Raw genomic sequence first — 13,175 nt, 5'->3', positions numbered from 1 at the left:
TTTAACTTTCAAGTAGAAATTGAATTTTCTAGATGAAAAAATTCTGAGTCCATTTCACTTAAAAGCTTTAGTAATGTAACATGGCATATTTATACAGTCATGCAACCGTTTCTAGGAAGTTGCATTATTTTATAAGGCCATTTGATTTTTGCAAGATTCTGGCCTCCAAAAGAAAAAAAAAAAAAGGCCCAAAGTTGGGGTGCGGTGTCCGTGGGGTGGCTGCTCACCTTGGATTTAAAGAGTCCTCGGCAGTAGTGCCAGATCTGAGTTGTCTTCCCGCTGTAGGGAGAGACGCACACGGATGTGGCCCTTGTGTCAGCAACGTTGCCAGTGACCGTCAGATACTCATCCTGGGCCCGGTTCTTTATCCTGATGTACACTGCAGGCTGCGACAGGGGAGAAGCGGCCATTTACAAGAAGGACTTGGGAATCTGGAAATCAGGCTCTAAAGAAGGCAGGCTGAAGCAAGGGGTGAGGGGATCTAGCTTACGCAGTTTCACTCTGCCTCCCTTTAGCCAGTATGTGTGAATTACTCTTTTTCAGTTGACAGACCTTAGACCACTGAACACAGAGGTTAAGTTGTACAATAATCTCTATTACACTTTTCTGAAAAGTAAACCCTTTTGGAAGGGTAAAGGTTAATAGTTTCATCTACTGGAATGCCATGTGGCAGGGGGTGGTGCAGCGTCCGGACTTGCTGAGTTTCTTTCGGGAACCACTGTGTCCTCACTGCTGGGGGAGAGGGAGGGGATGAGCAGGAAGGCAAGATAGAGCCCACCTACAAGGCTCTCACAACCACCTGGCAAGCGCTGCAGTGACCACACATACTGTTTGAGCTATGGTTAAGTGCCAAACGCTGGCTTTGGGAGGTCTTGAAAAACCCAGGTTAAGCTGAGGGCCTGAGCAGCGGTGGTAATGACTGTTTGTGGACCTTTACACTAATTCAAGGGAAGCGACCACTGTATGTTTAATCGTAACATAGGTATTCAAAAATTGGGTAACAAAGAGCTTTATCCCCTGGGCCTGGAATACATACCTGAAGTCTTCCAATAAAATAAATCTAGGACTTGCCTCTAAGGAATAATATTAATATTTATTGAGAGCTTAGTGTATGTCAAGCAGTGTGCTAAATGCTTTCTGGGCCATCGTATTATCTAAGTTAATAACCAGAAGAACCCTTTAAGAAAGTCCAGTTATGACCTGAATTTTACAGAGTTAACACAGATATGGGGAAGCCAGGTCAGCCTGCAACAAAACCATCCCTCTAAAGCCAGGATGCTCTAAGTAAGGTCTGCTGAAATATACTAGTTACACTCAGACACCGGGAATAAGAGACCACGTCCAAAGGTGGCAGTGTGAATTAAGTCAGATAACGAAAGGACACCGCACAGGATAAAAACTCCCCAGAAACCATTCTTTTAGCCTTAAGCCTCCCGTCATGAAATAAAATACAGAACATTCAACATCCCCACCTTGGGTCACTATGTTGGCATCCCAATCAGAACTTCGCTAAATAATAACAGAGTATTTACTAAGGAAGCACTTTCACTCTGAGCAATATAAGTGCTATGTAAATGCAACAATGTACCATGGTTAAGTCCACCATATTCTCCTACTTTGAAACTCAGATCAACAGGAAGCCAGCTGAATTTTGGTACACTGCTGCCATGTTTGGCCTTTCAAAGGAAATAAACATTCTGGGACATATTTTTTTTTTTAAAAGATTTTTATTTATTCATTCATGAGAGACAGAGAGAGAGAGAGAGAGAGAGAGAGAGAGAGAGAGGCAGAGGGAGAAGCAGGCTCCCAAGGAGCAGGGAGCCCAATGCGGGACTCGATCCCAGGAGCCCGGGATCATGACCTGAGCCAAAGGCAGACGCTTAACCATCTGAGCCACCCAGGTGCCCCTCTGGGACACATCTTTATCTGGTAATTTAAAGCAGGTAAAAAAGACCTCTACTAGGCAAAATGTTGTAAATGTTTCAAAGCACTACTTCCACATTCATAACGCAACAGTAATGTACTTAAATATCTGTGACTGATAATAGTCTGTATAATTCTGTAAGTCTCCCACTGCAATTATTAATTTCTTGAGGCTTCAGTACATCTTTATTAGTTTCCTTACCTTGTATGTAGAAGAAAACAGGCGTGACCTTCACAGAGGACAGAGTTCCAATTATGTTAGGACCAAACATCACAGTTTTAATCAATTAACTCAAGTAAAGTACTAATTACCCTTATTACACACTTGTAGTCTGACTCTTCTGTAATTATACTTTAAAATACTGGTATGCATTATAAGTGCCTTAGTGACTTCCTAATTCCCAAACTCAAAGAGGATCGCATTTTAATTATTACTGAATTTCCAAGCAAGAATATGAACTACAGCAGTACCAGCAGCCCTACCAAAAAGGAAATGACCCATAATACTGTTTTAGGAGCCCAGAATTCCTTTGCTGGGTCTTAAAGCTGTGGCCTAAATAAACAAAGGCAAAATAATCTATAAAAATATTATTTTAAAATGTTAAACCAGAATAGGAATCAGATAGTTTCTAAAGCACAATGAAGATGAATAACACAATGTTAATTGTAAAAAAAAAAAACTTTTATATAAAATTGGAAGCTATTGTTCTAGCTATCCTTTATCTCAGGACCCTGAACAATTGCAGAGACATCCTTCCCCAGCAAGGAACCACCTTTCAGAAGTGAGGGAAATAGTCTCAGCATCCAGCTTGGCTGCTAAAGTTCCTAACGACATAGGATTAGGCATTATTATATAGTTGGTAAAAGCTACACCGAATTCCCACTTCTGCCTTGCTTTTCCCCATGGCTTTTTCAGTGGGATTACCCATCATCCCATGTGACAGGAGCGAGGAATAAGCAGTATGTGAAGGTCATGGAATCCTGTACCACAAACTCTGCCAGGAAAGCCTGCTAAACCTTAGCACCCTCAGAAGAGCGTTTCTGATTCTCTCAAGGGACACTATGAATAATGAACTTTCAAAATAAATGTGTAACCATAGTAATATAAGCCAGATGTTGTGTCAGACTCTTTCTATACATTTTTCTTATTCAATCCTCACAGCAATACTGAGAGGTAAGTCATGTGATCACTGTTTCACCAGAGGAATTGGATTCCTCACCTAGAGTCACACTGCTTACAAGTGGCAGGGCTAGGATTTGAACCAACAGAACCAAAGAGTGGCAGGAATGAGCATGGTGGGTGGATGGGTGGATGGGTGGATGGGTGGGTGTGTGTGTGTGTGGGGGGGAGAGAGAGAGAAAAGGGCACCAAGACCAACTAGGTTAATTTTTTATTGGCTACTATTTATTTAACACTTAACACGTCCAATCTGCACATTGGCCTCAGCACTTACATCCACTCTGCTACCTTCAGCTCAGGGCTTGGAATATATGGTGCCACTCTGTAAATACTGATCTTATTTTGGAGGAAAGTAGGGTGTGGTCGCCCAACACAAATTTCAGAAAATAAATCTGGGTTCAAATCTTGGTTCTGACACTTGGATGACTTTTGCCAATTTGCCTTACCTCTCTGACCCCGATTTTCCCATCTGAAAAATGGGAATAACAACTCCTACCTTAAAGGGCTGTTGTTAAAATCAAGTGAGAAATGTTTCTAATTAGAGAGAATTCAAATGGCATATCCACAGACCACTGCACCCGACAGCCAGGCTTGGGTTTTTCACCTTCTGTGAAACTTCCACCACTCCGTACATGCTCATACTTCCTTTCTGTAAACCAGGCATTTTTGATGGCTATACACTGTTTTGCGTTTTATGGTACCATTTTGAGTTGGACTTGTTTTACCCAATAAACATGTAAGCTCCAATAAAGCAGAGATCATGTCTATCCCTTAAATCCTCCATAGTTCTTAGCCTCATGTCAAACATCCCTTTATCCATTTATACATTTGTTCCTTCATTAAGCAAACAGTCCCTGAATTCTTACAATGTGCCAGACATTGTGCCAGATACTAGGGGTAGAGCTGTAAGTAAGATGTGCACAGCCCTGCCTTCCCGGGACTGGCGGCAGAGTGAGAACATGCCCAGTCCAACCACAACTGCGAGGTTACAAATCTCATGCGGTGTCTTTGTAGGAAAAGAACCAGGTTTTTTAAGATCTAATTTAGACCGGCAGATAGGATGAAGGAAGCATCCTGGAAGATGGGACACTTAAATTTAGAGGGGTGAGTAGAGTTAGCCAGGCAAAGCATGAGGGAAGAAACTTGTAGACAGAGGGCACAGCCTGTATTAAGAGCCTGAGTAGGAAAGCACTTCGCACGTTGGTGGCTGTGTCATGGCCCCATTTGAGTGAGGAGCAGACCAGTGAGGGAAGAGGCTGGAGAAGCAAGGGGGCCAGAGCACACAGGCACATTGATGAGATCAGACTGTATCCCAAAGGATAGAGAAAGCTTTTGAACAGAAGACCGACAAGCAGTAGGTGTGTCATGAATACCAAGATCTATCCCAAGTTGTATGTAAGGAGAGGAAAAACTCCAAATACTTAGAACTAGGGCAGACTCAAGAGTTCATTGTTTTCTTTGCTTTCCACGGAGCTTATGCTGCTCAGTATTCCATGAAAAGTCAGTAAGGTAAGACTTTGGACTCAAAGCTAAAATCCAACATTGACCTTAGATACAACTTAATGAATTGGTTAATGTCTCTAAGATTCCTCATCCTAATCGGAGGCCCTGTAATATAAATGTCAAACTAAATGGTCAATATTTCAGATGCTATGGTTCATGACATTTCTACTAGAAAATGAAGCTATTTTGGATCTTATGGGTTTTTTTTTTCCCCTGCTCCTTACCTGCTTCATAGGACGGAGGGAACCAATTGTTTTCCATCCACTGAATGCTGTCCAATTGGGAATTTCATTAGGCTCAAGTAAGATTTGTCTTCCTAAGAAATTGGATCCTTCATAAGCTATCCACCTATGTTAAGACCAGGAAAAAAAAAAGAGTACTTAAAAATAAAAAGCAATACCTTATCAAAAATATCTTTTATACAAGGTTCATTTTTTAAAACTTTTAGGTTTATAGATTTTTTTTAAGGAAAAAAAGTATAATGGAAAAGCAGGAGGGACTAGGTGAAAGCCCAGTGCTCGGGGGCTCAGAAGATTTGCATTCTGATTAGGATTCTGGTTTCTAACTTGCTAAAACAAGGTTCCTGCCAGGTCTAAAATTCTGTTTCCTTGGTAATACTTTTTTCTTAACACTTTAACCTTCGCAGACAGACCACAGCCTCTCACTGCTTCCGTTACACAACACTCTCGGTCGCGCTCCCACTCCTGGGCTCATCCTCCCACGTGCTCCGGGCCCCTCCAGGAGACTCCATGGCCTCTCAGACACACCTCCTTCCATCATTTCCCCAAGGCCACCATGGATAGCTTAAAATTATCCACAGAAATCCCGTCTTGCCTCAAGGCCCGAGCTCTTTTGCAAATCCTTCTCAACACCCTTGTGGCCTTCCACTCGGGCCAAGCTAGAGTATGTAGAAGCATGCAGGGAGGGCCCTGAGGCGGGTCTTGAGCTTAGAGCTGCCCCCATTCCTTCACTGACTGACACCAGCTGCATCCACTCCCCAACAGCGTGCTCCACGGTTGTGACAGAGACAGGATGGCCAACAAACTGAAAATGCCATCTGGTCCTTCCCAGAGAAAGGCTGCTGAGCCCTGACGTAGGTGGTTATCAAGCTGAATAGCTAAGGGGAATCGACTGGGACTGCCAAGAGGACCTGAAACTCTCAGGACTCCGGTCACCACAAACAGTGCTTCCGGAACATACGTGAGGAAGATAAGGTGACTACCTTACTTGGTTCAGACAGAGCACCCTGCTCCCCACACTCAAGATCAGGCTTGGCCCGGTTTTTCATGGATGGATGACAGGACAGATGACCTTCCCTTCACCCCTTCTTGCCTACACAAATCTAAGCCATCAGATTGGTGCAGAGTCAGGACAGCATGACCATGGAGATGCTTACCCTACCTCTCCAGCTGTGTAGACTTTTTAGACAGGCAGGGAAATTTCAGTTATAAAACCTAGGCAAGACTTTAATGAACTACACTTCTCTTTATATTAATCTCAATGAATTCCACAGCGGAAAAGCATTAAAGCTTGACCCTCATTATGATCACAAATCACAGATATGGGATAATATGGGGATTAAACAAAACAAAACAAAACTTGTCCCTGAGGGTAGCTGGCCGTGCATTAAGTCATATTCTGTGCCATCTGTAGCCTAAGAAAATCTTTGGACAGCCTTCTCTATTCCTTACTCTGTGTTCCCATTCTCTTACAGAGAATCCAGAACAGGAAGAGTAGGTGGATAGTAAGCTAAAGAGAAGAAATAATGTCAAGGTAAAACAGTACCAGTTTTCTACAAAAGACTGAAATAAGCTGGTAAGAAATTACAGCAGGTAGGTCGGTAATTATCAGTTCCACATAGGAATACAAAGAAAAGTATAAAAATGCCATGAAAAGTCCTGTATCACAGGGATGTAGATTTCAATTCCAACAGACTTAGTTAAGTGGTAAATAATATACTGGTATATAGTATGGGGATTAATATGCTTAGACAGAGTAGGTCAATTTATGTTTAAGAAATACCAATGTCAATTGCTTTGAAGAAGGAAAATTAAATTGCTATACGTGTGAATAATTCAAAAGCCATTTCTTATAATAGTTGGCTTATTTTTCAAATCAATTTATATTCTTAGCTCTTTCTTATGTTACCCCAGATATTTACAGCAGAGTTGATCATCACAATTTAAAAGCCATAAGAAATAAAAACAATCATCTTTACATTAATCATCTAGAGCTATGTGTGTTTAGTTGACTTTTGGTACCAAACAGCAACAGTTCAGGAGGAGGGGCAGGCTTCCATGCCCACACTCTAGAAATGCCTTGAGGGGCAGATCTCCCAGGAAGCCTTCGAGCCTTAACCTCAGGGCCCCTCACTGGCAGGCCTCATACCATTTTTGTTCTAAATAAATATGCAAGTTCATACCTAATTTATGTATCCATAATTGTTCATATCTTTTTGTAAAGCAGTCTCCTAAATTGTGTAAGTGCAGGCCCCACACACCCTGGATCTGCCCCGACAACCTAAATGAATAGCACCAGTGGTGGGTGGGCCAGGTCCACCTCAGGATCCTCAGCATGAAAATAAGTACCTGGAGCAAAGAGCTCTAGAGGAAACAAGATGCCAAATCAAAAGACAACAAAACACTATCAGCCTTACAAACACCCAGTTGTCTTAGGCAGGCAATGGTGTCAACCAAAGAAGCTACCAATTTCATTAGTTATCGCCTGAAAGAGAAGTGGGCTCAACCGGTTAAGGTCATCTGGTCTACCTACTCTAAGACGCATGCTCTGAACACACGGCAGCCCTTCTCTCCCGAAGGGCTCTTCTCCCAGACCATGGCATGCCACTATATATATACGGGACTTGGTCCACGGTCTTACCTTACTGAAACAGAAACTACTATTATTACATTGAGAGACTAAAGGAGTAATAGTATCTTCAGATCACACAACAGCAGCAGTGGGGAAATAAAAAGCAACTGTGCAACTCTCTCCTAAAACACTGACTGAAACAGGTCAAGCCCCTGTCCCATACTTACAGTCCACTTTTTACCCAGACAGACTGGGTATAGAAGTGCAGGTCCTTGTTCAGAACAGAGTTCACAGCCTCTTCTAGATGTAACTCTCTTCCCTCACAGTGTTCCAGAGCAAAAAGGCTAATGGAGGGTTCTTCAAAAACCTAAGAGCACAAAAAAGCAAGAAAGCATCATGGTACATGGTGACCACACTTCAGCGACCTCCCGGTCAGCACAGCGGGTACTCTGGATCCACTGTACCCTCGAATGCATATAGTGTACTGCTCTACCCTCTAACGATGTTACAGTTAACACTGCACCGGTGAGATTAAATTCTACTCATAATTTTTGTTTACTTTTTTTGTAAATTAAAGTTCCAGAATAGCAATCTTAATCTCAGAATGAAAATGGACACTCGGTTCCAATTAAGGTCTGGCTGTGCTGTGATACGGACATTGTGGTCCTGCCAATGCTCTCGGCTGGCAACAGAATGAACATGGGATGGATTGGCACCCTCGTTTCCCCAGAAAGCCACAGCAGCAGTCACTGAGAATGCAATGCTTGGTGACTCTAGGCTTTTAAATACACTCCTAGGAGGAAGAAAAAGGCATTTTTATTTTAACAGCAACTAAAAGCCAGAATGCCCAGGGACAGGAGTGATTTTTACATGAGAAGTTAGTATTCCCCAATTCCTTGTGTCAAAGAACAGAATTTTACTCTTTTTCATTCATCGGTATATGCAAGACCCCAGGCTAGAGGACTTCTCAGGGATGAGAGGACAAAGCAAGGCACCATTTCTTGTGTTCAGGACAGTAATAACTAAATTAGGAGCATTGCACAGACATGGAAATGGAACCCAGGGTAGAAAAGGATATGCCCTGTGAGAGTGCTCAGAATCTAGAAGACTAGATCCTTTTTAGCAGAAGGGAGCAGGAAATGGGGAAGCTTCATGGATGTGGATGCTGTGGTCTGTGAGCTCAGTCTTCAAGGAAGCAATGGGTTTGGACAGGCCCAGGGAGAATGGAGGGAAGGCACTCTGTACAAAGGAAGGGAGAGAGAAATGCATGGAGGAAGATGATAAGGGAACGGCAAGTAGACCCATTTGGCTAGAATCGAGTCTGACAGAAAACTGTTAGGTGCCTCCACTGTTTGCTATGGGGTATTGAATTATCTGCTTCTCTTTCCACTGACAAGGCAGAGACAGATTTACCGCCAACGGGGAGTCCTTGAAGGTTCTTGGATAGGGGCCTAGGAATGGGCTAAAGTGGAAGAGCGTACTTCTTATGCTTCCACCTTGTAGAAAAGAAGGGAAAACTTACACACATGCACACACATAATGCGCACATATATACATGAACAACTTTCGAAAAAAAAGAAAAACCCATGAAACTACTCTGTGACTACCTGTCAGGAGAGTACGATCTGAGAAGATAAAAGAGAAAGGTTGAGAGCCAAATTTTTGACTACGTGCCTTTTGTACTTTTTGAATTTTGAACCATGGAAACCTATTACTTATTCAGAAATTTAAGTTGGCGATCATTATGCACATTTTGCATGTACATTTGTTTTTCTTTAAATGGACTTCAGGAAATCTATCAAACAACATGAGTGAAGAAAAAAGAATGTAAATAAATGGAAGTATACAGGAAAAATACCCTAGTCCAAAGAAAAAGAGAGCCAGACCTAAAGTGTGTATCGGGGTGGCGGGGGGGAGGGTGGTAGGAGGTTAGGACAGGTGAGTAAGAGATGGCCAGAAAAACTATCATGGTGATGAAACAGGTATGATAAGGCAAACACATGGAATGAGCAAATACAGAAAAAGATGTGAAAAGATGTGGCTGGGGGCATGTGGTATAATTTATTACATATGAGGAAATCAGGAGGCAAAATGTGCCCAGAAGCTAAGAACTTTTATTTAGGACTGAATGTTTTAATGCTGAGGTAGACACAGGATTATCTGAAGAGGTGTGTCCACCAAACACTGGGCTGTCTGATCTGGAGGTCAGGGAAACAAATCCAACGCAGGCATGGTAACTGTGGGGACTCCCAGCATCCGAGGAACACGAGCCAGTCAGGGTGGGGGAAATGGAGGGGCCAGAACTGTGTGGGGTCGGAAATATACCAGGAGAGGGGAGCCCAAAGAGAAAACACTACAGAAGTCGAGGGGAAAGGAAAGGATGAGGGAGAGTTGTCCACAGTATCAGACACTTGCGCCATGTTGAGGAAGAGGGTGGCTGTGACGAGGCTGCCTTGGTCTGGTGATGAGGAGGCAGCTGGAAGCCTGTCAGAGAACTCTGAGCAGCGCGCGGGAGAGGAGGGTGGGCTCTAAGTGGTAAGAACTGTAGACTGGGTACACGGGCTATTTTTCAGAGAACTTTGGTGAAGAGAAGGAGGGAAATGGGCTAGTGGCCCATGCCAATGTTTCGGGCATGGTGGAAGGTGACCGGCGGGCGGGATAGAAAGAAGCCGGTACTGCGAGGTAAGAGGGATGGTTCTAGGGAGGAAGTGAGCGGTCCAATCCACTGCTGCCCACCAGTTCAGAGCCTCTGCCTGGGAATCAGTCCATGAGGGAAAAGAGCACTCTGCAAGGACGAAATACAAGGAAAGACAGAAAAAGAATGCCAAAGAAATTTCCAGGTTTTCAAAGTAGGTAAATGTATGAGTCATTCTCTCTTTAGGTTATGTGGCAAAGGTTACCTGCGGATGAGGGAAGGTCTGAAGTGCGGTCCCACAGAACCGTCTGCAGTGAGAGAAAAGGTGCCCATCCGCACTCTTCCACATGTGGCTACTGATCATGTGAAATGTGGCTTGTGTGGCCAAGGGACTGAAGTTGCTTACTTTATTGAACTAAATATTAAATATAAACATTACAAATATAAATAAATATTAAATAACCACATGTGGCTAGTGCTCTGGTAATGGACAGTAAGGATTTAGGGATTAGAGGACACTGGAAAAGAATGTAACAATCGCTGTGTGCTGTGAGACAAGAAGGGAAGCATAAATGGGCTGCCCAGGAGCATCAATTTTCCTTCAGTAAACACCATAAACTGGGTCAGGAATAGAAATTCATCTCTAGTCACTGAGTGACCACAGGCAAGATTCGGCACCTCTTCTGCTATCTGCAAAATAAAAATCAGAAGCATCCCAAGAGCTTATAGAGGAAATGTCCTTACAGGCATCCAGAGCAGCAGGTTAGAAATGTAGCCCAACAGCAGACTCTAAATTACCCACTAGAACGAGTGACTGAAGGTGGACAATCAAAATTCACAGATAAGCGCCTGACTTTAATGTTGGATTTTTCCAACATCTTCACCTTAAGCTTAAAAAAAGAAAAAAAAAAAAAAAAAGATTTTCAGCTTACCGCTTTACACATCTGGTTGAGCTACTAATTAGTAAGGAAGGGCAGACAGGCAAGGAGGCCAGACAGGGCTCACAATCAACCATTAGCAACATTCTCCCTAGTAAAGAGTTCACTGTGGTAGAGTGACAGATGCCTGTATTAAAGGCATTTAAGACTCACATGATGTAACTGTTTTAAACCCAAGAGGGGAAAAATTAAAAACTTACTATGAGAATGTAATTTAAATGCTAAACACTACTGTAAGAAAAATAGGACCTGTGTACATTTTTCTTCCTCCTTTTGCAAAATGCCCATAAAGACATTTTTTAAAAGACTGCCATTATCACTCAAACTACATCAAATTCATTCCCCAATTTAAAGACGATCTAGCAATTCTGTGTCTAGGAATTTATCTTTAGGAAACAATGTAAAATTTGATGCAGGGGATCACAGAAGATGGGTTTTAAAAATGATGATGCAAGGAGACTGAGAACAAAATTATAGAAAATGACTGAGACAGTATTTTTTATGAGTTTATATAAATCAGTAAAAATGCCCCACTGCTTCATTAACAACAATGGGATCATCATGTGGTCCAATCTATCAGACTTTTCATCTGAGAACATCTATTATTTCTAAGCTTAAAGTCATCCACCCTCTAGAGGTTTAATATATATATTTAACCTGATCTTTCTCTATTTAAATTGTTTAAATTTAAATGGTTTTAATTTATACATATACTTAAATTTATAAATGCCCTTGATTTATAAATGTACTTAAAGGCTAGGAAGGTCAGCCTAAGTGCTAACGTGGACCGGATGGTGGAGGGGGGCTGACAGGTAATCAGTCAGAAATAAAGAATGCTGAAGAACTATTTTAAAATCATACTTTTTTCTGGTACATTTTCCAGACATGGAAGTAGGAATATAAACTATTAACAGACTTCAAAACTGCAAACGACAGAATCATCTCAACTTTGCAAGGACAATAGGAAACACCAGAATTTAACTACAGTCTGAGCTCTACAAATGTCTTGGCCTCAGTCCATGTTAACTTAGAAGACAGCCAACCATTTGGGGCCAAAGGCTCTTCTTAGGTGTCAGCAGTAACAGGACATTCCTGCTGGGTCAAGTCTAAGCCAGGCAAAGATCAGACACCTTTTCTAAAAAGAGGACACAGTTAAAAAGAAAAGGAATACTTGAACAAACTGCATACAAGAACTTTAATTTAAATAAGAAAAAAAAAAACAACAGAAAAACCATACATCAACTAAAATACATTTTAAATGACAGTACCAGTAATAACTAAGATACAGAGCACCTTCCTGTGTGCCAGGCATTATGTGTAAAAATCTCCATCCCCACCCCTTATCCATAATTCTGAAACCCAAAAAGCTCTAAAACCCCCATTTTTTTCCCCTTAATTCCACTGGCAACAAAACCTGACCTGAATAAGTGGAAGGCTACTTACAATCTCTCTCCAATATGTATAGCTATAAAAATATTTGCTACAGCAATAGGAATCAGTTTAATTATGAGGTGCTTTGGGAATGTTTCCTTAAAGGCTGTATGTGAACCATACCACTGTTTAAAAGGGGAAAAACCCCAAATCCCAAAATATATTCAGATCAGGAGATTGTGAATTTATTCACTTATTCGATCCATACACCTTCTCACCGATGAGGGTGCTATTTTTACCCCCACTTTACAGATGAAGAATCAAGGTACAGGCGACACACAGCAGTGGGAGAACCAGCATCTGGGAGTCTAGACAGCATGACCCCAGAGGCTGGGTGCTCCACTCCTACACTATGGCTATAACATATGCTGAATACCTGTGGTTTTAACGTAGAAGAGTATTTCCGACTGGCGTGTGTGATTTTGTCCGGAGCACTTGACTCCAACTTGCTCAGCTGGGGAATATATATGACCCCTATTCTTACCTCCCCCTTTGGCTTAAAAGGTGTCAGCCACCTGAACTTGAAGTTCTGAGATCCTGCTGTGAGTACTCTGCTAGAAGGACTACATTTACGTCAACATATTTTTAGTATGATTGGATAAATTTTTAAAATCTAATTTTTGACTTTAGAGAAAAACTACAGATCTTTACTTTGGCAACTGTATAGTTGAGTTTCAAATCACCACTTACATGGAAAAGGTGTTGATAGTACCTCGGGATTACATTAATTGGTTAGACTCTAAGTATAATGTAC

At 42.0% G+C, this 13,175-nt stretch overlaps 1 protein-coding gene across 1 annotated transcript in view; it reads right to left on the bottom strand.

Moving 5' to 3' along the window:
- CRYBG3 (crystallin beta-gamma domain containing 3) overlaps positions 1-13,175 on the bottom strand; it is a 106,317-nt gene that overhangs the window by 4,266 nt on the left and 88,876 nt on the right. The window contains exons 18-20 of the mRNA XM_028119149.2: positions 7,645-7,784; positions 4,831-4,954; positions 228-386 (exon numbers count right to left, since the gene is read on the bottom strand). Of these exons, the coding sequence (XP_027974950.2) occupies positions 228-386; positions 4,831-4,954; positions 7,645-7,784 (423 nt within the window). The remainder of the gene's footprint in view (positions 1-227; positions 387-4,830; positions 4,955-7,644; positions 7,785-13,175) is intronic.

Source organism: Eumetopias jubatus, unplaced genomic scaffold (genome assembly GCF_037043125.1).
Source record: "Eumetopias jubatus isolate StellerSeaLion01/CBP00866 unplaced genomic scaffold, mEumJub1_p1.0 scaffold_1, whole genome shotgun sequence".
NCBI lineage: Eukaryota > Metazoa > Chordata > Mammalia > Carnivora > Otariidae > Eumetopias > Eumetopias jubatus.
Note: the sequence above shows the minus strand (reverse complement) of the source record. Positions and strands in the feature narration are given on the sequence as shown.